The 25,223-nt window shown below is 36.4% G+C and overlaps 1 protein-coding gene across 6 annotated transcripts in view; it reads right to left on the reverse strand.

Annotated features, from left to right (window-relative positions):
- The window catches only part of HMCN1 (hemicentin 1), a 540,326-nt gene that overhangs the window by 200,729 nt on the left and 314,374 nt on the right, over positions 1-25,223 (reverse strand). For 5 of the 6 annotated variants that reach the window (XM_055419092.2, XM_055419094.2, XM_055419091.2 and 2 more), the window contains 8 exons: positions 24,585-24,711; positions 21,840-21,994; positions 11,145-11,423; positions 10,345-10,626; positions 9,469-9,577; positions 7,778-7,947; positions 6,429-6,583; positions 2,412-2,535 (listed from right to left, as the gene is read on the reverse strand). In XM_055419092.2, the coding sequence (XP_055275067.2) occupies positions 2,412-2,535; positions 6,429-6,583; positions 7,778-7,947; positions 9,469-9,577; positions 10,345-10,626; positions 11,145-11,423; positions 21,840-21,994; positions 24,585-24,711 (1,401 nt within the window). The remainder of the gene's footprint in view (positions 1-2,411; positions 2,536-6,428; positions 6,584-7,777; positions 7,948-9,468; positions 9,578-10,344; positions 10,627-11,144; positions 11,424-21,839; positions 21,995-24,584; positions 24,712-25,223) is intronic. The other variant, XM_055419093.2, reaches the window with a different exon arrangement.

The raw sequence follows: 25,223 nt of genomic DNA on the forward strand, positions 1-25,223 counted from the left end.
TTTTTTCACACTAACCCAGATACCCTCCAGCCTCCTTCTCCTTGTCTCTGATGATTTTCCACTTGTGTACTCTAACTGAATCTCCTGATAACATATATTTTGTTACCATAGTTAGGTAGTATGTTGGTAGACTTGTGTTCTCTCAGATATTGGATCTGCTATTTTCTTTTCTGTTGTTGCCCTGTGTTTGATGGGATACTCGAGTTCTTTCGTGGACTCTAGTCTTCAGTCCGTCTTGACTGCACTGGCAAGTCTCTAGACCAGTCTTTACAGTCTGGTCCAATGTTTCTCCATGTAAAGGCTCAGATTACTTGCATGAGAGATGCTGTTTCATGAGATGTGGGAAAGCATCCAGAAAGCTGTATTTCTAAAAAGCAATACATATGATTTTTATGAATACAAGTCTGGGAGTCCCAAATATTGAGGTCTGGTTCTTCCCAGTTCTGGAGACATGTTCTCTTCTTCACTACAGAGTCTTCATTTAAGTAATTTAAAGCAGTCTAGAGAACAAATAACTTCTCTTTTCTGGACAGCTTCTAAAAGAGTAGAAGTGGGAGATAACATTATATCTAAAATTTGGGAGAATGGCATTGAAACACATATGTTGTCATATGTGAAACGAATCACTAGTTCAGGGTTGATGCATGTTATAGGATCTCGGGGCTGGCATGCAGGGATGACCCAGAGGGAGGATAAAGGCAGGAGGGAGGTGGGAGGGGGGTTCAGGAGGGGGAACTTATATAAACCCGGGGCGAATTCATGTCAATGTATGGCAAAACCAACCAATATAATATTGTAAAATAATTTGCCTCCAATAAAAAATAAATTAATTACCAAAAATAAATAAATAAATAAAATAAAATAATAACTTAAAAAAAACTGAAAAATAAAAAAAAAAAAATAAAACCTCTAAACCTCAAAAGCACTCTTCAAGTCAGATACTCAGAGAGATTAATTAAGTGGCTTGTTCAAAGTTATACAGATCATGGTTAACAAAGAATTTAAACCAAAGTTGGCACGAGTCCAGTGCCTGGGATGATGGCAACATATCATGCTATCCTCCTCAACTGTTCCTCTTAGCCAGCAATGGAGACCAGATTAGGATTGAAGCTACTGGAAAGGAGAAGATAAGTAATCTGTACAAAAAAGAGAGAAGGAAACTCAAGGCAGGAAAATGGGGAAGGAGAGCAAGCCCTTCTTAGATGGAAGTTGAGGTCTGAGTAAATGTTGCAGACAGCTGCCAAAGAACACTGGAAAGATACAGAAGGCCTCACAAGGAATGAGGTAAATTCAAGGCAACTTAAGGACGAGCACAGTCAATCTGTCCCCTAACCCTCAAGTATGGTGAGACAATTCCAAGATGGTTACAGTCAGATATTGATCATTAAGTTAATTATTCAATGACAAACTAAAGTCCCTCTAAGAAATATGGCTTGTGTATATGACATAAGTCAGATGTTCATATCTGAAAAACTGGGGAAAGAATAAAGTGGGTTTATTGGACACATTTAGAGAACTGATCATTTGAATTTTTTAACTGGGTGATTTAATTAAAAGAAAACATGTAAAGAAGCAGATTAGAAGAATTCAATGTTGACACGAAATTTTTTTTCATTCACTTATTATTTACTCTTCAATTTGTCAAACATTTATTGACTTCCTACTATATACCTGGAGTTGAGCTAAATGCTGGGGTGTTATTTCAGATTAAGGTCACTCAGTAAATATGGGGTGACTATATGAATGAATGGGTGGAATGGATGAATAAAAGGCTTCATAAGCAATCACATGAATGAGAGAAAGTGAATAAAGTGCACAAGGAGATCTTCGCTAGTTCTCTGTAAATATCCTTGGCTGAATTAGGAAAGTCCAAACCTTCAATTCTTGGCCCTTTCTGATGAACCTCTACAGATCTGAAGTCTCACACTGACGGTCAGGGTGTCTTTCAAGTTTACTGCGAAGCTGTAATATTCATGAGGCATTCCATGGCCACTCAGACTTTTTATTAAAGTACACGAGAGAAGATCCTCAGTCAAAGAAAGCTTCTACTCACTTCTAGCGTCAAAAAATTCATCTTCTAGGCAGGCAAGATAATCATAGACAGTGCAAAGGAAAAAACCTGCAACTTCTGGTTTTTCAACAAAAGTTATCCGTACAAAGCTATCAGCTGATAGAATTCAAATAATTAAAACACAAGGTAGTGTGTTGTTTATGAGCTCTCGCATGTCTATTTGACAACATGAACACTGAAGATCTTCAATATGAGTAATGACCATAATGTAAACTATATACTTTTCTCATACAGACCAAAACACTCATTTCTTTTACATTACAATAAAAATGGGCCCAATATGTTTTTTTTAAAAAGGCCATAGAAATACTCCTTTGTTAAGATATGGAGGTGCCATTACCATGTACATGCAGTTGAATGTGCTGCTGTGTCTCTCCAGCTGCATTGGTAGCCACGCACGTGTATCTGCCAGCATCTTCCATCAGGGCTTTGCCAATTTGTAGAAGTCGACCAGAAGACTGTATCTAATTGGGATCAGAAAGTATGGCAGCATTCTGTAAATTACACGGGGACTTGAAAATATATGCTAAAGAGACAAACTCATTTAAGTTTGTAATATCTAATTATATTTTTATCCTGGTATCTTAATTACCTTTTGACAAATTAGAGCCAGATCACTTCATCATGCACAAGAAAACAGACTATTTTGATTGAAAAGTTTTTCTTATGCAATGGAAAACACAAAGTAAAGTTACCTAAGGCCAGCCTGCTGGTATAGTCATAAAAGTCCACTGAATAAAAAGGCTTTAGCATTGCAGCTATGAGGTATGTGATGAAAATGTAGCTATTTGAAAAAAAACATGGTTATATTTATATAACACTTCATAAATAGCTTTAAAACAACAATCTTTTTTGATTAAATGGTCACAGGGGCCAGAAAAACAATAAAAAATTTTAAAATATGAGTAATGGAAATGCAGATAAATTTCCTCCTGTCTGGTTTTCCTTATTTCCCTCTTAAGCACATGACAACCAGCCTCCACCATTTTAGAACTTGTGATTCTATGGTTATACTTTGAAACTGATTATTCAGGAGTTAGCAGTAACTTCCTTTTTTAAGATTTCTTCTGACATGGGCCATTTTTAAAGTCTTTATTGAATTTGTTAGAAGATTGTTTCTGCTTTATGTTTTGGTTTTTTCAGCCGTGAGGCATGCGGGATCATAGCTCCCCAACTAGAGACTGAACCCCCTGCGTTGGAAAGCAAAGTCTCAAGCATTGGACCACCAGGGAAGTCCCATCAGTAACTTCTAGTCACAGCACCCAGCAATCTAGGCAGTGAGCTCACACTACAGCATTTGGCATTGTGGACTTCCTACTCCTTCAATCACTCTGCTTTCTGGTAGCTGAAGAAACAGTACTCCCTCAGTTCTCACTGACTTTCTTAGTAGATTACAGAACCTGTTTCCTCCTCCTGTCCCATAAACAGGAAACTTGGCTTTCTGATAGTTTTCATCCAAACCCATGTCTTCGATGAAGAATCCTGTGCAGGCTCCTAAATTTACAGCACTGGCCTCAACTTCTCTCCTGAGCTTCCAACTGTCTGCTGGACAAGTTAGCATATGAAATGTAACACATCCAAAACAAAGCTTACAACTGTTTTCCCCATATTTCTCATGTCATGTTTCTCTGTTTTCCCATACCTAATTCTCATGTCATGCTTCCAGCCTTGTTTAATGGCACAGGTCATCTGGGTTTCAGAGGCCACTTTGACTCTCCTAGTAATTAGGCAATGCTATGTTTCTCAGATTCCTTGTCTCCGTTCTCACAGCCACTGTGGGATTATAATAGCTCCTTAATTTATATTCCAGTGTCTCCAGCCTCCCAAACTGTTAATCTGCCTTGCATACTGTTGCCAGAATAATTTGTCTAAAATGCAAATTTGATCCTTTTACCAGTCCCCCTTCAAAGCTCATGCATGGCTCACCACTTTGCCCAGAACGAAACTGGAGCTCAGCAAAACCTTCCAGGCTCACCACATTCTGACCCCAGATGATCTCTCCATACGCTGCCATGTACACTCCCACTTAACTTCTTCTCCAGCCATACTGTACTAAACATGGCAAGCAGCACATTCACATACTTATATTCACTTCTAGACTTTCGCACATGGCCTTTAAAAACTGCCATAATTTTTTAAGACTCTGCATTACATCAGTTTTCTCTCGTTTCTTCTCACTCTTTATGCTGCCCTTGGATTAAGTCATCCCTGTCCATGAGTTTCAAATATCATAATGTATCAATATCTCCAGCTGTCCTTTGAGCTCCAAGATCATATATTCAATGGTCTCCCTGGCATCTCCACTAGTTTATTTCAAGATCATCTCAACCCTGAAAAGTCTAAAACTCATAGTTTTTCCCCCTCAAACTTTCTGCTTCCAAACTCTCCTTTCTCACTGGATGGCATCATTATCTATGCACTTGTGCATACTAGATTCCTACTAGTTTTTCTTGATATTCCCCACTCCCTCACCTTTTATCAAAAATCTATAATCAAGCCCTAATGATTTAATCAGTAAATAACTCTCAAATATATCCATGTATCTTCATCTCTGTGGCTAGTATATGAGTCCAAATTTCTATCTTTTCTCTCCTAGACCAAAATAAATAAGTTCAACTGATTTCCACATATCTACTCTTGACTCCTTCAATTCTTTCTCCAAAGAGGCCTAGGTAACTCCTGAAAATGTAAGCCTGCTCATGTCGTTTTTCTCTTAAAACTGTTCAAACATCTCCCATTGCTTTAAAGTGAAAATAAAAACATTAATATTACTCGAATACTTTCCACCCATCCTCTGAGCTTCTCTAATGTCATTTCTCCCTTGCTCTCACTTCCCTAAGCCAATGGCTTGCTTTCAGGTTCTCAAGAGGTGTCACACTGCCCTTTGTTGGCCCACGAACATCTTCTCTGAAAGATTCTACTCAGCTCTCTTCTATTAATTTTTCCATTTAACTCCATATGTTCTTCAGATCTCTGCTTACAGACTTTCTTCATAAATCACCCTCATGCTTTTGGAAGAGGTCGTTGAGAGGATGTGACCACCTACATGACCTGTGAGCTGGACTCAAGCATTTGAAGGCTCCTGAACTTCTCATGTTTGAAACGTGCATTCCATCTGCCTTCCCAGTGCTAGACACTGCCCAAAGATATAGCCTTGAGATAGTAGTGTGCTGTTGAGACCATCTGAACGGATATGTGACTAAACCTACTTAGGGCCTCTATATAAACTTTTAAGATTTGGTAGGCAGGTGAGGAGATGTACTCATCTTACAGACATTCAAGACAAGCCTGGGAAGTCAGTTCCCTTGCTTAGTAAATCTGCCGATACCAATCTGGAGTGCTGTGACTCTTTCTGAGGTCTCTTGCTCCCCTCTGAATAGGGGGGTGGTTTCAGATTATACCCAGGAAGCTCCAGAGGTTGCAAACCACACATGCTCAAAGGCAGCACTTCTTATTATATGTTCTTAAACCTCTCTAAACTCTCTCTTAAAATTACTCATCCCTGTTTCCAATGATACTTTTGTATGATTGTATGATAAATATCTGTCTCACAGGTAAGCAGTTGTTTACCTGCACTATGTTAGAAGGCTATGTAGTAAATCTTTTGTTAGCACAAAACGTGTGAGATTAATTTCACTAGATTTGGAACAGGAATAATAAATGAGCAGATACCATCACTTCTGTCAGGAAAAGAACTCTGCATATCCCTCATTACTGAAACTTACCTCACGCAAAGCACAAGCCCATTTTAGTCAATAAACCTGATCTTAGAAGCAAAATCTATTATTTCAAATGCATCATTTAAATCACTCAGGTTTATAATCTACCCATCTCTTAATTCAACAAATATGTACTGACTATAGTTATATGCCAGGGACTATACTCAGTATGAAAGATACAGAAATGAACTTACTCATAGAGACTGGTCTCTGCCATCTTGAAGATTATAAACTAAACTATATTTTCCAAGACATATTTCACCTAGGCTTATGTAGTTATAACTCCACCTTAATCCTAGTCAAAGGTGAACATATTTGGGATACTCTGACTTAGTACTGATGAACTGTTCATCTATGGGACACTGGTTTTTTTAACAAGTAAAACAGGCATACATTGAGATAATACAAATAACAACCATTATGTTAAAATCAACATCACTGTTAAAGTTATTAGTCTTTAATTCCATTTTTTAAGTCAAAATATTAAGCTAAATTCTAAACAACCCTAAGGACAACACAATATTTTAGTGCATTTCCTGCAAAATCTGTCCAACAGGAAAACCTATAACTAAGAAAAGAGATTATGACAGCTCCTTATATAGTTTTCTCATCTTCAACATAATAATATTCATATTTACTTTGAGGTTTCCTTGGGCAGTGTTGACAGGCTGTCCATCTTTCAACCATGTAATAGATGGATTCGGAATGCCATTAGCTATGCACTGCAAGGTGATGGGCTTGTACTTCAATACAGCTCTCTCAGAAAGACCTGAGGATTTGATTGTTGGAGGAACTAGATTGAAGGAAAAGAGAAGAGAAGGAAGGAAGGAAAGAAGGAAGAAAAAGGAAAATTGAGGAGGGGACAGAGGGAGAGGGAACAAAAACCATAATCAGTAGGATCAACACTTAAAGATCTGTATTCCAGAACTTGAAAATTTAAAATTTAGAAAGGAAAAGATGACAAAATAACAAACAACAAAATAAATTCACCTATGCACCTCATTTATCACTTTTAGCAATTTCAGAGTTACTTACTTCTGAAGTAGGATCTCTAATTCTCCAAAGAATAAGTAAAATGTGTTCACAGCAATTGCAATCCACATGTATGTTTGGCTTACAACCTTTTGGTCTGTTTTCCTAATGTATTATGACCTTCCATTTCTCCAGAACTGCCTCACTAAATCAGGGTGCGTTTCCAGTACCCATATTTATACCACGTGAATCTGTCCCCAGCAGGGCTGATTAAATCCAGGATGGTAATCTGATTTAAGCTGGGCTTGCCAGATTTCCTCCCTCAAGAACTGGAATTGACAATGAGAAATGGGACTGGCTATATTCTATCATGGGTTTGAACAAGTAGGAAAAAAACCAGTCTGCCTGGGAAGAATGAAACTGATGTCCATAGAAACCTCTGTTTGTAGCTTCCAAAGGCTCTCCAGTTTCTTATTCCAGTCCTTCCCGTCCCAAGGACGACTAGCAAATGAGATACATAACACCCTGGCAGAGGTTTGCTGCTGTCATTAATGATTCTAACCCTATTATGTCAGTTCCAAGAATGCATTTATGGGCCCTGGATCCCGCATCACACCTTCAGCCTCCATTTCTGGAAATGACTTTATTCACACTCCCTTCTGTTTTGGCTGAAAGCTTGAATGCTTATAACCCCCCTTTATCTACCTATCTCTTCTATCTTCTTTGATCTCATTACTCAGACTCTTGTATGCTATGTAGAATATACCTCCTACCCTTTAAATTCCATCTCAATTCATTCACATGGTTATTTCGTGGTTAAATCTTCTGTGTTAGTAAAGTGCCTTAAAATTTTCCATTATGTAACTCAAATTTTCATCCAAATTCACATTCAAATTTGTACTACTTTCCACAATTCAAGATTTATCCAGATTAATGAATCACAATCTGAATTAGATACTGAAACGATGCATAAATGAATTTTCAGTGAAATGTTCCTGTCCCTTCTTCAGCATACCATGAACAGTTACTTCAAATTCCTTCCTGTGGTCTCCAGCAGTGTTTGTTGCTACACACCGATAAAGGCCTGTGTCTGACACTTGAGCCTGGGCAATAACCAGTTTGCGTCCATTTAGTAAGACCTTGAATCCATCTCTTTCATCAATGAGCTGGCCGTCCTTCAGCCACCTACAGAAACAGAGCAAAAAGAAGTCTGGAGAAATATTTTAAATAACTGCATTCCTAAGTCATCAATCAACCACTCTATCTATCTTGGAGAAACTACATTTACTAATATATATTGAACTTATATATTTATATATGTGTACACATATATTTGGGCTTCCCGAGTGGTGCTAGTAGTAAATAATCCACCTGCCTAATGTAGTAGATATAAGAGACATGGGTTCAATCCCTGAGTTGGGAAGACTCCCTGGAGAAGGGCATGGCAACTCCAGTATTCATGCCTGGAGAATCCCATGGACAGAGGAGCCTGGAGGGCTAGCTACAGTACATAGGGTCGCAAAGAGTCAGATACAACTGAAGTGACTTAGAACAACACAGAAGAGCATGATATATTTATATATATTCTCAATTATGTACTTGCCTAATTTCCCATTTGCTCACTCTATGAAATAAATTGGAAATCAGGAAAAGAAAAACTTTAAAAAGAAGTTGGCATATTATAGGAAACCAAAGAACTACGTGTACAGGTCTTCATTTTTCTATTAATGCCGGGCTACAGAAAGAGGCAAATGCTCCTACATGTCTCTCATTCCCAATGTTTAGATAACATTAACCAGCAAAACATACACAATCCTAAAACACCTGTAAAATGAAACTCTAAAATCATGTGGTATTTTATAAATTTTAGTTTATTATGAGTTATCACTTTCCATTTAGTTTATAGTCGTGTGTGTGTGTGTGTTTAGTTGCTCAGTCATGTCTGACTCTTTGCGACCCCATGGGCTGTAGTCCATCCACCAGGCTCCTCTATCCATGGAATTCTCCAGATAAGAATACAGGAGTGAGTTGCCAAGCCCTCCTCCAGGAGATCTTCCCAACCCAGGGATCGAACCCAGATCTCCCTCATTGCAAGAAGATTCTTTACTGTCTGAGCCACTATAGAATTCCATAATCATGTGTGGAGCTATTTTATTCCAACAATTAGTTGAGCATCTGTTCGTTTGCATATCCCATAGCACCTCGGAAATGAAAGGTAAGTATTCAAGAAATACTTTGTGAATGAAGGAATGAGAAAAAAAGAATTGGTAGTCATATATTCATGTTAAGTTCCTCTATTTCCCTAATATTTCTGGTACACTGTTTAAAATTTAGTTGTTCATTAAACATCTCAGTGCTTCAAGAAGATCTGACAGATAATGCTTAATATTCTGTTTCTATGAACTGAAAATGTAATTTTTAAGAGCATATAATGAATTCCTCTAATGGAGCAGATTTATGGGCCCTATGAGTATCAGATAAAAGTTGCCTTGCATTGAGTTAGCCAAAAAGCTTATTCAGCTTTCTTCTGCCAAGTGAAATTTTTGGCCAACCCAATTACAGAATACATCTTTTAATAAAAGAGGTATATAATCAGTATAACTTTATACAATCACTTTTTAGTGACACAGAACCTCTTTCAAAATAGCTCTAAAACTCTCAAATAAAAAAGTGGGAGCTATTTAGAAGACATACCAAAGCCCTTACATGATAGTTGGTGGAGGAGAACCTGTCACTTGACAATCTAGTTCCAGCAAGTTATTGACCATTACAATGAAGTAAGACGTTTCATCTCCTCCTTCTATAGCTGGTGGCACTAGAAAAAAAGAGGGATGAAACATACAAAGAAATGTATACAAGAGAAAATATAGTATCACATTAAGCAATACTAAGTTGTTTTTTAGAAGACTGATAGGAATCACAGTCATTTGGTACATGAAGGATACTTGAAATGGACTCATTTTATAATATGCATTTGCCAGGGTCAATAAATGTACTTTTGACATACTGTGAATTTTTCTCAGCTGATCTAGCACTATGGCACTGCAGATGCTCTAAGAACATAGTTGATTCATCTCTTACATTGTTTATTGTCATAAGAATAAGATAAGGGAACCTCAAAAATTGGGCCTGCATTGAAAGTTTCAATTCATAAAGAAAGAGAGACTCAAGGCTACAAGATGACTTCCCAAGGTCCACAGACTGTTTTTGTTTTTTAGCACAGTGTTCATGACATGTTGTCACTCAATGCACAGATACCATCACAGATATAAAAATGCTACTCACGGTCACAGTGAGAGACCCTGCTGTCACTCACTGCAATCAGATATTGTCACAGATGTAAAAATGCATCTATATATTTTAAAAGTGTGCCTATCAGAATAAGTAGAAGATTTAGGTAGGTTTTTAGATCTTGGGACTCTGGTGGTGAATCCACCATTCAGTAATATGTAGTCCAGAGATGAACAGAAAACTAAACCTTCTCTAAGATTGTTTGATTATTTCATGAACACAAAAGCATTTCATAAACAAGGCATGTTGTGCTATGAATATGAGAATACAGGGGGTGGCCTTCTCATTTACCTAAGACATCAACTTCGTATTTGATATCCTTTTCTCCTGCCACACTCGTAGCCACACATATATATTGTCCCCTGTCGACTTCTAGGGCACTTGTGATTTCTAGTTTCTTCCCACCAGCTTCGATGCGGATGTTGTCACTGGGTTTCACAGGGACACCGTCTTTCAACCAGGTTAGAACTGGAGGAGGGTTGCCGGCAGCTTTACACTCCAGTGTCAGTGAATGAGCAGCTATCACTTGCTTATTCAGAGGCACAGCCAAGTCACCTTCAATCACTGGAGGAACTAGAGGCAGAAAAAAAGCAGTATTTCAGGCAATTCTTTGGAATCCTAATGAAATAAAGGGGATTTTTCTTTTCACTCATACAGACTGACTACAGGAACTATAGTCAAACTATAGTCATGTCCCTCCCCCACTAAGCTACTGAGGAAAGAATTTCTTGGTTCTGCTTATCTACAACTGTTCTAAATATTGTGGGTCACTCTATACCGTGTCTGATTTACAAAGGACAAACTAGAGAGAATGATCTTAGTCCTAAGAACTACTTTACCTTCTCCATAAAAATCAAATGGTCTAGATTCCTAGGGGCCAAAGGCAAATGATTGACTGAATGATCACTTCTTACTAACCTTAGTTTCTTAAAACTTTTTTCCAAATCATGGGACAAATTCTTCCAATTTCAATTCATGAATATAGAAGACAACCCAACCCAGCAGGGATTTATCAGTGAACAAACTGGATGTTGGTATATTAGGAAGCTTAGGCAGAAAGCACATAATAAAAACACATGTGTTTCCCTTACCATAGACATCCACATGGAATGATTTTTCAGCAGTTCCAGCAACATTGGTTACTAGACACTTATATGCTGCTGAATCAGAGACCTGTGCTCGAGGAATATGAAGAAATTGTCCTTTTTCAACATAAAGTGCTTGGGAGCTGGATATGACTGGCTGGCCATCCTTATACCAAGTAATAGCAGGCACTGGAAGTCCTCGTGTTTCACATTCCAGTTTAATTACGCTGTTGATCAAAGCTGACACTTCTGTGGTGACATTCCCTCCTTTAATACTAGGTGGAACTACAAAGGATTTCAGAACACAAACAAGCCTTCTAAGTTTTAGCATCTGCATAAAAGTCTCAAATGAATGCTCCAGATGTTTAAATAATGCAGTAAAGTAAATATGAATTAAAGACAATTAGGAAGTCTGTGATTTATCGACCGATAATTAGTTGCCTGGGGATTCCCTGGTGGCTCAGTGGTAAAGAACCTGCCTGGAAACGCAGGAGATGCAGAATCAATCCCTGAGTCTGGAAGATCCCCTGGAGTAGGAAATGGCAACTCACTCCAGTATTCTTGCCTGGAGAATCCCATGGACAGAGCAGCCTGGCGGGCTACAGTCCATGAGGTTGCAAAGAGTCAGATACAACTTAGCAACTAAACGATAATAACAACAATCAGTTGCCTGTCTTGTCAAAACAATCTTCATCACCCTCCTTTTGGGAGTCAGATTTCAGCAAAAGTAGAAACTCAGTTTTCATTTTAGGGGTTCATTTAAGTCCAATAGATCATGTTACTGTAACTAAGAAAGTCATGTTTAACAAACAAAGCAAAGCAAAAATAAATCCCACTTAAAGTAAATACAGTAAGTTTGAAATCAGGCCAAGAGAGCAAAAATGTCAGATGAGGTACAACTGCATGCCCTTTCCCCAGGAAATACAAAAGGTCTAAGTGCTTTTAGAACCCAGCTACTGGTTAGAACTGTAGAGTCTAACTTTTGCTTACTTTTTTTTTTTGGAAACCACAGAGAGTTCATTCACTGAACTATACTCATCTAATTGGTTGCATGTGTATCTTCCATAATTCAGCAACGACTTGCCTGGCCTCTCACACCACATGAGGACTGTGCTGCTGGAAAAACAATGCCACTGGCTCAAGCCCTGGTATATACTCTGAACACAATCATGCCAAGATTCTGCTCATTCCAATAGTTTAAAAGAAATCAAATGACATGTGCCTGAATTTGAGTGTCCTATTTTTTCACATAAACTTTCATGTTAGAAGAGAATAATTTTCTTATGGGACGAGAATTAGGAGTTTTGGAAGCACAATGATGTCGACCTTCATCGACATGGTTGATGGTTGAGGTAAATTTTGCTATGTTTCTCCACTGGAAAGTTAGTCTCTTTTGCCCTTTTGAAAAGAATCACTCTTCCCAGCCTACAGGTGTTGGACGGGGAGCTATGTTCTATTTCCTTGAGAGGAGGAGACTACCTACATAATTTTTTTTGGAATTCTCTGTATGGGAGATTTGTCTCTCATCCCCACTTTATCTATTTCTATCAATATAGACTCATGGAGACTATACTTATAAGACTTATACTTACTTTGAGTATAATCCAACACTACATTATTTTATTGTTCAAATTTTTCCACTTATGGCCATTGAGAACAATTCCAATTGGCCCTGTGGGGTCACGAAGAGTCGGTCATGACTGAGCGACTGGACTGAACTGAACTGAAGCCCCTTTGAAATACATCACATTATTTCAGTACTTTCTTGTTTTCTGCTCCTCCTACAGGCTCCAGGCTCATCTATTTATTCCCTGCCCCAGCCCTAGAAGTAACTATTTCTCCTAGAAGCTCTGGTTCTTTTCAGTGGAAAAGAATATTAGAAAGCAATATCTGAATCTAAGTGAAATTCCTTAATGTTTTCTGATAATTGACTTCGAACCAGTTTATAATGACAAACATTCATATACACATTTTTTTCTCACATATAAATGAAGGCACGATCTACTATACAGGCACACCTCATTTTACTGCACTTTGACTTACCGTGCTTTGCAGACATTGTATTTTTCACAAACTGAAGGTCTGTGGCAACCCTGCATTGAGTAAGTGCATTGGCACTATTTTTCCAAAAGAAACTGCTTACTTGCCATCTCTATCACATTTTGGTAGTTCTATCAATGTTTCAAGCCTTTTCATTATTATTATATTGTTGTGGAGAGCTTTGATCAGTGATTTTAATGTTGCTACTATGACTTGCTAAAGACTCAGACGATAGTATTTTTTAGCAATAAAGTATTTTTTAAGACATAATACTTTTATACATCTAATAGACAGGGAAACTAAAAAAAAAAAAAAGTCTGTGACTCACTTTATTGCAATATTTATTGTGGTGGTCTGGAACTAAACCTGCAGTATCTCAGGTGTATACCTGCACTGTGAGGTGAATTTGATGGTAGAATAACTTTTCTATAACGTAATTTACTATACAGATCAAGGAAGCAGCTCACAGGCCAAGCATGGAGATGCTGAATCAAATGTAGTTTTTACATTTTTAAACAATTGAAAAAAAGCAAAATAATAATATTTTGTGACATGTTAAAATTATATGAAATTCCAACATCAACACCCATTAAGATTTATTGGAATACAGTCATGTTCAGTTGTTTGGGTACTGTCCATGGCTACTTTCACTTCTACAGTGACCAAGTTAAATTGTTGCAATAAATACCAAATATGGTGTTCTCATTGCTTCTCACTGCTGTTCAGCTCACCATAAATTTCCATGACACAGTTATAACCCAATAGCATTTGAAGTGCCATAAATATCACCATACCATGATATTTTATTCTACCTTTATTACCAGTGCATACGCCTCACATCGAAACATTGAAATTAAAAGAGAAAAATGGGCTTTAAAACGTAAGATTTTTAAAGCGCAGCACATTGTGGATTATTCTGTTATTAAGTTCAATGGCAAAGCACTCAATTTATTTTTTAATAACAGTATAGCTGTTTTGAAAAAGTATAGTGTTATTAAAATCAGTGTATACTAACTTTACAAGACTAAGCACTCATCACAATATTTCCCACTCAAAGAAAGACAACAGATAAATTAATAAAAAAATGGGATGTTTCCTTAAGCACAATTTCTTCACAAAGATAAAAATTCAAAATGAGCCTACAATTTAAGTTCTTAGTGGCTCATTTGTTAGCCAAGGAAGGAAAGCCTTTAATTTAAGAGTGATTTAAGTATAATAAATCAAGAATGATTGCATTAGCAAAGAACTGTGTCTAATCAGTTTGTTTAAGACTATTAGCTTTTCCATAAGAATAATTGTTTGAAGAGTTGAGAACATTGACAACAAAAATAATTTTATTTAAAGGGACTTTTCTGAACAATATTCTTGGCTCTTAACACATTGACAGATGTTGCTGATACTGCTTAGTTGTCTTTTATTTGATGAGTCAATGCCATGTTTGAATATACTGAAGAATTGGCCACTAAGAATAGCCTACATGGAACAATTGCAGATAAAAATATTTTCAAAGAAGTTGAAAAAACACTAACTGATTACAGTCTGAAGTGGAATCTGTTAAGATGTGCTGTAACTGATGGTGATAAAAAATACCATTAGTTTAGAGAAATTTACTAAGGTTATTAGAGACATTTACAAGGCTTATTAAAATGTAAGGTTTTAAAAGTCTATCTTTATTCTTTGTAGTATTAATCAGCAAGCACTTGTGTAAAATATTGATGAGTTATTGAGCCAGTACTGTCCATGGTGTATCTTACTCGCTCTTATGGACTTAAATACCATCAGTTCCATGAATTTTTGTCAGAATTAAAAGGTGAGTATAATGAATTATCCTAACTTACAGCAGTTTAATGTCTTAATGGTAGAAAAGTTACATTTTAATTTTTTGAGCTTAGTACTAAGACTGAATTGTCTTTAAATGAGAATTATTCTCAAACACCATTATTGCCTACTGAATGGCTGTGGAACTTAATTTTACTACAAACTCGACAATGTTTCTTAATAAATTCAACCAAAAATTATCAGACAAAAATCAGCTCTTAAATGCAAGATCTATATTGCTGATAGTCATTCTGTTGTTTGAATCACAAGTAATCACAAGTTGCTCTACACATTTTCCACTCTGTCAAACAAAACTTAGATCTTGATTTCCCTACAAATTTGCAATGAATATATTTTCTGAACTCAACATTCAGTTTCAATAACATTTGTCAGACTTTGATGCAAATACAGAATAACCTTCCACATTTAAAGTCCATTTATCTCTGAAAAGGAGGTCCTTCCATCTAACCCTCAATTGTAATTAATTAGCTGTTTACTAGAATGGCAGGGTGAAAGTCAAATATCAAGAGAATATAACAGAATTCTACTATAAATGCCTTTCAAGTAAAGAATATAATCAATTAAAATCATGTTTGTGAAATGACACTAGTATTTGAATATCTATTTTCATGAAAAGACATTTTCAAAGACGAAATACATAAAATCTCATTACAGATCAGTATTAACAGATGAACATCTGAATTCAACTTCGGCGATAGTAATCATTAATTTTGAACTCAGTAAAATGTTATCCTTCCAAAGGAACTCCATTCTTGTTAGTTGACTTGTATTACAACATATTTTACAATTTTTATAATTACCAGAAAGACAGAATATCAAACAACTGGTAGACATTTATTTCTATTTTTTATGTAAACACCTACATAATATCATTGATTTTCTCACAGTCTGAAAAACCTAAAATATTTCCCAACTTTGTTGTTGTTCAGTCACTCAGCTGTGTCCAACTCTTTGCAACCCCATGGACTGCAGCACACCAGGCCTCCTTGTCCCTCACTATCTCCTGGAGTTTGCCCAAGTTCATGTCCACTGAGTCACTGATGGTATCTAAAGATCTCATCCTCTGCTACCCTCTTCTCCTTTTACCTTCTATCTTTCCCAGCATCAGGGTCTTTTCCAGTGAGTCAGCTCTTCATATCAGGTGGCCAAAGTATTGGAGTTCAGTCTTCCCAATGGGAATCCAGGGTTAATCGATTTCCTTTAGGATTGACTAGTTGAAACTCCCTGCAGTCCAAGGGACTCTTAAGAGTCTTCCCTAGCACTGCAATTCCAAAGCATCAACTCTTCACCATACATGACTACTGGAAAGACTATAGCTTTGACTATATGGACCACTGCTGGCAAAGTAATGTCTTTGCTTGTAACTCATTCGGCTTGGCATTTTGCATGATGTACTTTGCATATAAGTTAAATAAACAGGGTGACAATCTACAGCCTTGACATACTCCTTTCCTAATTTTGAACCAGTAAGTTGTTCCACATAAGGTTCTAACTGTTGCTTCTTGACCTGCATACAGATTTCTCACGAGGCAGGTAAGGTGGTCTGGTATTCCCATCTCTTTAAGAATTTTCCACAGTTTGCTGTGATCCACAGAGTCAAAGGCTTTGGCGTAGTTGATGAAGTAGATGTAGATATTTCTCTGGAATTCCCTTGCTTTCTCTATGATCCAACGAATGTTGGCAATTTGATCTCGAGTTTCTCTGCATTTTCTAAACCCAGCTTGTACATCTGGACGTTCTCAATTCAAGTAATGCTTAGGCCCATCTTGAAGGATTTTGAACATAATCCTACTAGCATGGAAAATGAATGCAATTGTATGGTAGTAAGAACATTCTTTAGCACTGCTCTTCTTTGCTATTGAGATGAAAACTGACCTTTTTCAGTCCTGTGGCCACTGCTGAGTTTTCCAAATTTGCTGGCATATGGAATGCAGAAGATTAACAGCATCATCTTTTAGGATTTGAAACAGCCCAGTTGGAATTCCATCACCCCCATTAGCTTTGTTCATAGTGATGTTTCCTAAGGCCCACTTGACTTCACACTCCAGGATGTCTGGCTCTAGGTGAGTGACCATACCATCATGGTTATCTCAGTACAGTTTTTTTTTGTATAGTTCTTCTGTGCATTCTTGCCAGCTCTTCTTAATCTCTTCTGCTTCTGTTAAGTACTTACTGTTTCTATCATTTATTGTGTACATTCTTACATGAAATTTTCTTGAAGAGATCTCTAGTCTTTGCCATTCTGTTGTTTTCCTTTCTTCTTTTGCACTGTTTATTGAAGAAGGCTTTCTTATCTCTCCTTGAAATTCTTTGGAACTCTGAATTTATTGAGTTGCACATATCTTTCCCTTTCTCCCTTGGTTTTTAGCTTCTCTTATTTCCTCAGCTATTTGTAAAGCCTCCTCAAACAACCACTGTGCCTTCTTACATTTCTTTTCCTTTGGGATGGTTTTGGTCACTGCCTCTTGTACAATGTTAGAAAACTCTGTCCATAGTTCTTCAGGCATTCTATCAGATTTAATTCTTTGAATCTAATCATCAATAGATAAATCTACCTATTTATCATCTTTCCCTTTATAAAAAAGGTTTGTCAAGTTCTGCTATAAATAATTAGTTAATATAAATCAAGCCACCATTTTTAAATCTTAAGAGAGAACATTTACTCAGACTTTAAATTTTAATTTTGATTTCAGCCTATTGATGTTAATCTGGAAATGTATATCAATTTTATGGCTCAAATTGTCTAAATAAACTGGCTAGTCTAATTAGTTGGATGATACATTAATGATGTCAAGAACATAGTTTCAAACAACCCCTTACCCTCCATGAATGTTTACAAAGGAATATCGCTTGTACTGAGAAGGGTTTGTTTAAAAAGCTTGTATTTACGAATTAAGAAAAATTACTCAAAAAACATTTCTATCTGACAGCAGGACAATATACCATCTACTGTTTAAGTTTTTCTCCAGATAAATATTTCTTCCTGCTTCAATTTAATTCACATATACTTTTCTGAGTCCTGTACTTCTGTTTGAGGAAAGGTGTTACAGGTAAATGCTATGAATCTACTGTACATTAAAATGTACCATGTATATACAGTCAAAAACTTCTATACCATTTGGGGAAATTCTCAGATCTTAAACTTATCCATGATTAAGTTAAAAATCTTTACTTCAAACTACTAGCTACGAATTTGCACGATCTCCCCACAGGTTATTAAATGCTCATTTATTTCCTTTTCCTTTTCACATTCATTTCCCCCCATTTTCCCTCCATATCTTTTATTTTTCACTCATATTATCTCTCCATTTCTTTCCTTATTCAGGCAAAATGTGCATTTCTGCCTTTCAGGTACATCAGATCCACCAGCTTTATCCTCACATAAATAAAGAGAATGAATGAATCAGCTGCAGTGAGAAACACATTCTTAACCTGAGATCTATATTAGTATTTCTCACAGTTCATCCAAGTATGGTATATGTTTCATTTATTCTTATAAATAAAAGCATTTTCGCAAGTGAAATAAACTAAGCTTAAGACTACACACTCAGAGGTGTAGACGAACTTGCCAGCAAAGAAATGGTATTGTTTCCTGAATTATAATACTTAAACTTTCAGTGTTACAATGCCTTTCATCTCTGACAATCTCGGAAGGTTTAATCATTCATTACAGAGTCCTCTCTTCTGCGTGCCTGAGGGCATGATACTGAATGAACAAGAGGATCTGAAATGAAAGAACCCAAGTCCTGTGGAAGTAGGAGTCTCATTGAATCACCACAAGTATTCATCCCAGACTTTGGCAACAACATAACCATGTAGAGAAGACTACTCAACAGCTTAAGGGAAATATTGCACCTATTGTTTAAAAGCCTGGTTCTGGTAGGAGGCCAATGGTAGCAATAGGACTTTTGTTTAACTTGGAAGCCTGTATAGCTAATCTTTCAGTAACATTACTGTGCTTTGGAGGACATGTCAATTCAAGACTAACTTCTTCCACATGCTTCTATTTATAGACAGAAATGATTTAAAAGCCTGTATTACGTAAAATCTTTAATTCAAGAAAGCTATCCAAACATTATATAAAGATAACTAACATTAAAAAGAGGGAGATCTGCAATTCAGTGAAGTTATATAGAAATCAAGCTATATTCTATATATATACTTCAAGCAGCAAGACAATAGAATATTAAGTAGATAATAATAAAAGTTAGACACAACTTAGCAACTAAACAACAACCATAAATATTTATTGAAGTTTCACTGTAAGCCAGGCAATATGTGTAAAGCAACTGATCCTTACAATTTCATTATTAAGTAGGTGCTATTATTATCTCCATTTTAGAAATGAGGAACTGAAGTTCAGAGGGGTTAGACAATTTATTCAAAGTTGCAAAGCTAGTAAGTGGCATAAGTTGGGTCTGAACCCAAGCTGGCTTACCTCAGAAGCCCAAGTTCTTATTGATGACCAAACAATCACTGTCCAACAGAAATATAATGACCATATATATAATTTAAAATTTTTCAATAGTCACATTAAAAAATATGAAAATAACACATTTTACTTAGTTCAATATATCTAAAATATCATCATTTCAGATGTAATCAAGGTAAAATTATTACTTAAGTATCTTCCATTATATTTTCATATTAGGCTTGTCTTTGAGATCTTTCCTGGTAGCTTAGCAGTAAAGAATCTGCCTCCACTGGAGGAGATTTGGGTTTGATCTCTGTGTCAGGAAGAACCCCTGCAGAAGGGAATGGCAACCCACTCCAGTACTGCTGCCTGGGAAATCCTGTGGACAGAGGAGCCTGGCGGGCTACAGTCCATGGGGTTGCAAAAGAGTCAGATACAACTTTGCGACTCCACAACAACATTTTATATTTACAGCTTGTCTCAATTTGAACTAGCCACCTTGCCAGCGCTCAGCAGTCAACTATAGCTGATGGTTACCATACAGAAAAGTCTGTCACTAGACAATTTATTCAGTGAGCAAATATTTCTTGGGAGCTACTGTATGCCTGTGTGCATGCTATTAGACATTAAAGAACATGCAAAGCAAGGTCCTTACGAAGTTTACTTTCCTTGGAGAGAAACAGCAAATAAGTAAATAAACCCATATTTAAGCAATTAAACTATCAGACAGTGATATGTGCTATAAGGAAAACTAGGACAACAGAATAGAGTCATTATGTGATTGCTCTGGATTGGGAAGATCCTGCAGAAGTTCCTGAGGTATCTGAACTTTTCCTGAGTGTCATATGCTATAGAAAGAAGACAGTGCAGGGATCACAGCCAACAATAAACATGACTGACCTGATGAGTTCTACTCCTTTCTATGGTGTAATTCTTTGTGCCTACAACAAAATATTCAAATACCTTCCATGGCTCCTGGCATAAAAATAAAATGACTTTAGCGGTCATCTTCCTCAGAGTATATTGAAAGTTTTAGTGAAACAAGGGCTACATACCTCTGATGAGGATTTAACTGAAAGAAAATAATAGCACTACTTAAAATATTTAAATTATTACCATGTGGTCTGAAGAAAGGCCAAGATGGAATGAAAACAGAATAACTGACTTGGTTGCATACAATCAACTTCATTTTATTTCATGCCTCTCTACACTTTTTCAGTTCAGTTCAGTCGCTCAATCGTGTCGGACTCTTTGCGACCCCATGAACCACAGCACGCCAGGCCTCCCTGTCCATCAACAACCCCAGAGTTCACTCAAACTCATGTCAACAGAGTCGGTGATGCCATCCAGCCATCTCATTCTCTGTCATCCCCTTTTCCTCCCGCCCCCAACCTTTCCCAGCATCAGAGTCTTTTCCAGTGAGTCAACTCGTCACATGAGGTGGCCAAAGTATTGCAGTTTCAGCTTTAGCATCAGTCCTTCCAATGAACACCCAGGATTGATCTCCTTTAGAATGGACTGGTTGGATCTCCTTGCAGTACAAGGGACTGTCAAGAGTCTTCTCCAACACCACAGTTCAAAAGCATCAATTCTTCGGCGATCAGCTTTCTTCACAGTCCAACTCTCACATCCATACATGACCACGGGAAAAACCATAGCCTTGACTAGACAGACCTTTGTTGGCAAAGTAATGTCTCTGCTTTTTAATATACTATCAAGGTTGGTCATAACTTTCCTTCCAAGGAGTAAGCGTCTTTTAATTTCATGGCTGCAATCAGCATCTGCATTGATTTTGGAACCCAAAAAAATAAAGTCTGACACTGGGGTACGTCAAGGCTATATATTGTCACCTTGCTTATTTAACTTATATGCAGATACATCATGAGGAACGCTGGGCTGGAAGAAGCACAAGCTGGAATCAAGATTGCTGGGAGAAATATCAATAACCTCAGATAAGCAGATGACACTACCTTTATGGCAGAAAGTGAAGAGGAACTAAAAAGCCTCTTGATGAAAGTGAAAGAGGAGAGTGAAAAGGTTGGCTTGAAGCTCAACATTCAGAAAACAAAGATCATAGCATCTGGACCACTCTTTTTAGAGCTCTTTAAAAATCTCTCTAGGTATACAGACATTTAACTTACGTAACAAATAAGGGAATACCTAACCTCTTAAGTGAGATCGTAGGAAAATCACTAGGCCCTGAAGAAATACATAGTCAATGATAAAATGCATTAAAATTGGATCAATGTTCCAGCTTAAAACAGAAGATAGGCGTTCTTCCTTGAAGTAAGTACCATTTAAAATTATTTTGCATTGAATAAAAGGGCAGTTAACAGAGTCAACCCTGATTTTCACTGTATAATGAGAACTGATAATAATAGTAAAAAGCATAAGAAAGTCACACTTACTATAGATTGTCAGTTTTATATCCTTGGCTTGTTTGCCAGCTGCATTAGACACAGTACACTGGTAGCGTCCCTTGTCACTTCTTCGTGCATTCTTTAAATGTAAAACTTGTCCTCTGTCTAGAATTTCAATATGAGGGTCTCCCAAAAATAAAGGCCTAGAAAAAATACAATTTTATTCTATGGATCCATTTTCATTTCCTAAACATTTTCTGTTTTATTAATCACAACAGAAATCATTAAGTTGTATGAGTTTAAAAATATGGATCAAAGTTGAATTTTTTAGTAGGAATCTAAAAAATGCAATGATATGATTAAGTACTCCTGTTCAGAAGAATGGGATTATTAAATCACTTTATTAGTGAAAGTAAATTATCACTTTGAGATGAAAGATTCTTCCTTTTAAACTTAAATTGTTGAACAGTAATAATAAAACATTTCATTCATTCACCACCGCCCTTTTTAAAATTTATATAGTTTTTCTTTTCTGAATGATGGTAGAAAATTTAAGTGTACAGGCGCTTCAAGCCAAGAAATATTATTTTTAAACTAATATTATAATACCTGGAAAAATATTCACAATACATAGTTATTACTAACTAAAGACAATGATGTCAACTTTCCTAATAAGTAGGTATTATAACAAATATGAATGCTTTCATAATCATTAATACTGAAAGATATTTATCCCAAAGGTAGTTCATATATATTTGTCAAGGAGTCTTTTTCCACTATTCCTTCATTTACCAACTACTATTATGTGACTGCTTTACGTTTGGTAGCAGCTTTATTTAATATTTAAAACATCATGGTTTTTAAAAGTCTATGATATCTTAAGAGTCATACCTTTAAAATCCCACTGATATTCTTTCAGAAAGACCTATATCTTGTTTTTAAAAAGCTGCAGGGAATTTGCCACATGATAAATGAATGCAGTGCTGTATTAGAAGTCACTAGTAAGACTACAAGATTAAAGAAAACACATTTAATTTTCTGTGGCAGCAGCCCTTACTATTCCTTGGAATGACACTTTGTTTGAAGTTCCCTAAAACTGACAGAATGAAGTACCTTACTTTAATGTATTCTGTTTAAAGAAGTGGAATACTTGATAATGCTACTAAAATTTAAGCAACTTTAAAACTTTCACTGATTGCTCACTATGCAAGTAACATAAAAATTGAAACAAAAAAAGCATTTTAATAAGAAAAGGTCTTCTTGGTTTATTGCCGCAATGTGAGTTTTTCCTCTTACAGCTGTCAGTTTTTTCTTTCACACATTTTTCTAAACATTTTCACTCATAAACATATTGCTGGAGGACTCTCAAGTTGTTATACATAAATGGCATTGTATTATTGTTCTATTTTTGTTTTAACTTGACAACGGCGATGGAGATAATTTTGGTACCTATAGCTTGATTTTCTTTTTAATTGCTGTTCAGTGTTTCACAATATGACAACGCTGTATGTCACCTATCCATTCTCCCAAGGTCAAGCTTTAAGCAGTTTTCACTTTTCTGCCATCATTGTTTCAGAGAGAATTAACATACAAGCCTTCCTGTAAAATAGACAATTGACTTCCCTTTCCTAGACACTGGAAGTAAAACTGCTGTATTAGAGCATATGAACATTTAAATTTTAACAGATATCAACAAATTGGCTTTCAGAGTACTAATGTATTAATACTTTGTTCCATCAGAGTATTATATCCTAACCTACCAAACTCTAAGACAACAACTGATACTTTTCAAACTTCTACTAATTTTTTGTCAAATTGATCTATAAAAAATACAGTCATGTTATTTTTGCTTACCTTCTCCAAATTATTGAAGGTGAGCATCTTTTAAAACATTTATTGCTTAACTATATAATTTTCTAATTGCCTATTTATACCCTCCATACATTTTCCTATGTTGTCTTTCTTGACATATAAAAACTTTTTATACAATCCTTTGTTTCATACACTGCAAACCTTTGTTTTGCTACTTGTCTTAGATACCTACTTTCAGAAATTATAAAAACACACAAACTGTGACCATGCTGTGATAAATAAGCTCTCATGAGCAATACAAATCATTGCACCTATTATCAATGTGGGAAAACCTCAGCAGCCCTTCAATGTGAAGTCTGGAAAACATTTAATTGCTCTTTAGGGGGTGTTCTTTTTGCCCATATAGTAAACTACCTTAAGTATTTATCTTAATGTCATAAGCAAATTTCATTTTTTTAATAATGCACAAAATTCCATGTAAACACAAAACTAGTTCCTTATTTGGATCTTGCATTTTTTCATTTGTTGCTCTTAGTGTATATCGGTGCTTAGTTACTTCAACTGTGTTCAACTCTTTGCAACCCTATGGACTGCAGCCTGCCAGGCTCCTCTGTCCATTGGGATTCTCCAGGCAAGAATATTGGAGTGGGTTACTATGCCCTCTTCCAGGGGATCTTCCCAACCCAGGAATCAAACCAGGCGCTCCTGCATTGCTGGCAGATTCTTTACCACCTGAGCTACCAGGAAAGCCCTTGCATATATTCAGTGTATAACAAATTGAATTTCTCCATGTCTCTAAAATAAATTCCAAGCATTTATAAAGCATCTTATAATTCATAAATCTGACACCATTTTTGAATATTGCTTTTCCTTCATGTTCACTTAATAACACTCTAGGTGGTAAGATAATTAAGAGGGAGAAAATCCACATCTATTTACAAACAGTTGGACCCTTGCAACAAATACAGAAAAAGTACTCACTTGCCATCTTTGAACCAGTGAATAACAGGGAAGGGGGTGCCTTTCACCTGGCATTCAAGGGTGGTTTCCTGGTTCAGGACAACTGAGATTTCACCAGGGGAACCAGCACCTATTATGGAGGGTGGGACTTAAACAAAGATATGTTATCATGAAAATCTACAACTGAGCAAAAAGAGTAGGGGGGTAGATAATGATTTCTGTAATATTTCAACAAGTTTTTAATGTCAAAAAGAAAATATTATGCAATAATCCCTTTTCTTATCACATCTGTAGACCCAAGTATCGAATTTAAATATAGGAACACATTCATGAAAGATCTGACAGCAGAAAATTACTTGGAAGAAATGTGGAAATAAAGAATTCATTTTGAGCAACATTAAATCAACACACAAAAGGAGTTTAGAATATAAATGAGCACTGAAGCTCATATAATGAAATTTACTATGGCTATCCATTTTAAATAATGAATGACATAGTCATCGGCAATCTGATAATGTTCAAATTCTACATATTATACCACGGTGCTGTTTGAAATATGCTACACCCTTGTCTCTTTTAAAGGACTCCTATGCTAAAATTGCATGTCAGATAAAATGTGAAAAGATTCACATTATATCTCACGTGAAAAGGTGCTAGTTT

The sequence above is a fragment of the Moschus berezovskii genome, chromosome 17 (genome assembly GCF_049115385.1).
Source record: "Moschus berezovskii isolate FMDL1 chromosome 17, NW_MosBer_1.0, whole genome shotgun sequence".
Taxonomy (NCBI): domain Eukaryota; kingdom Metazoa; phylum Chordata; class Mammalia; order Artiodactyla; family Moschidae; genus Moschus; species Moschus berezovskii.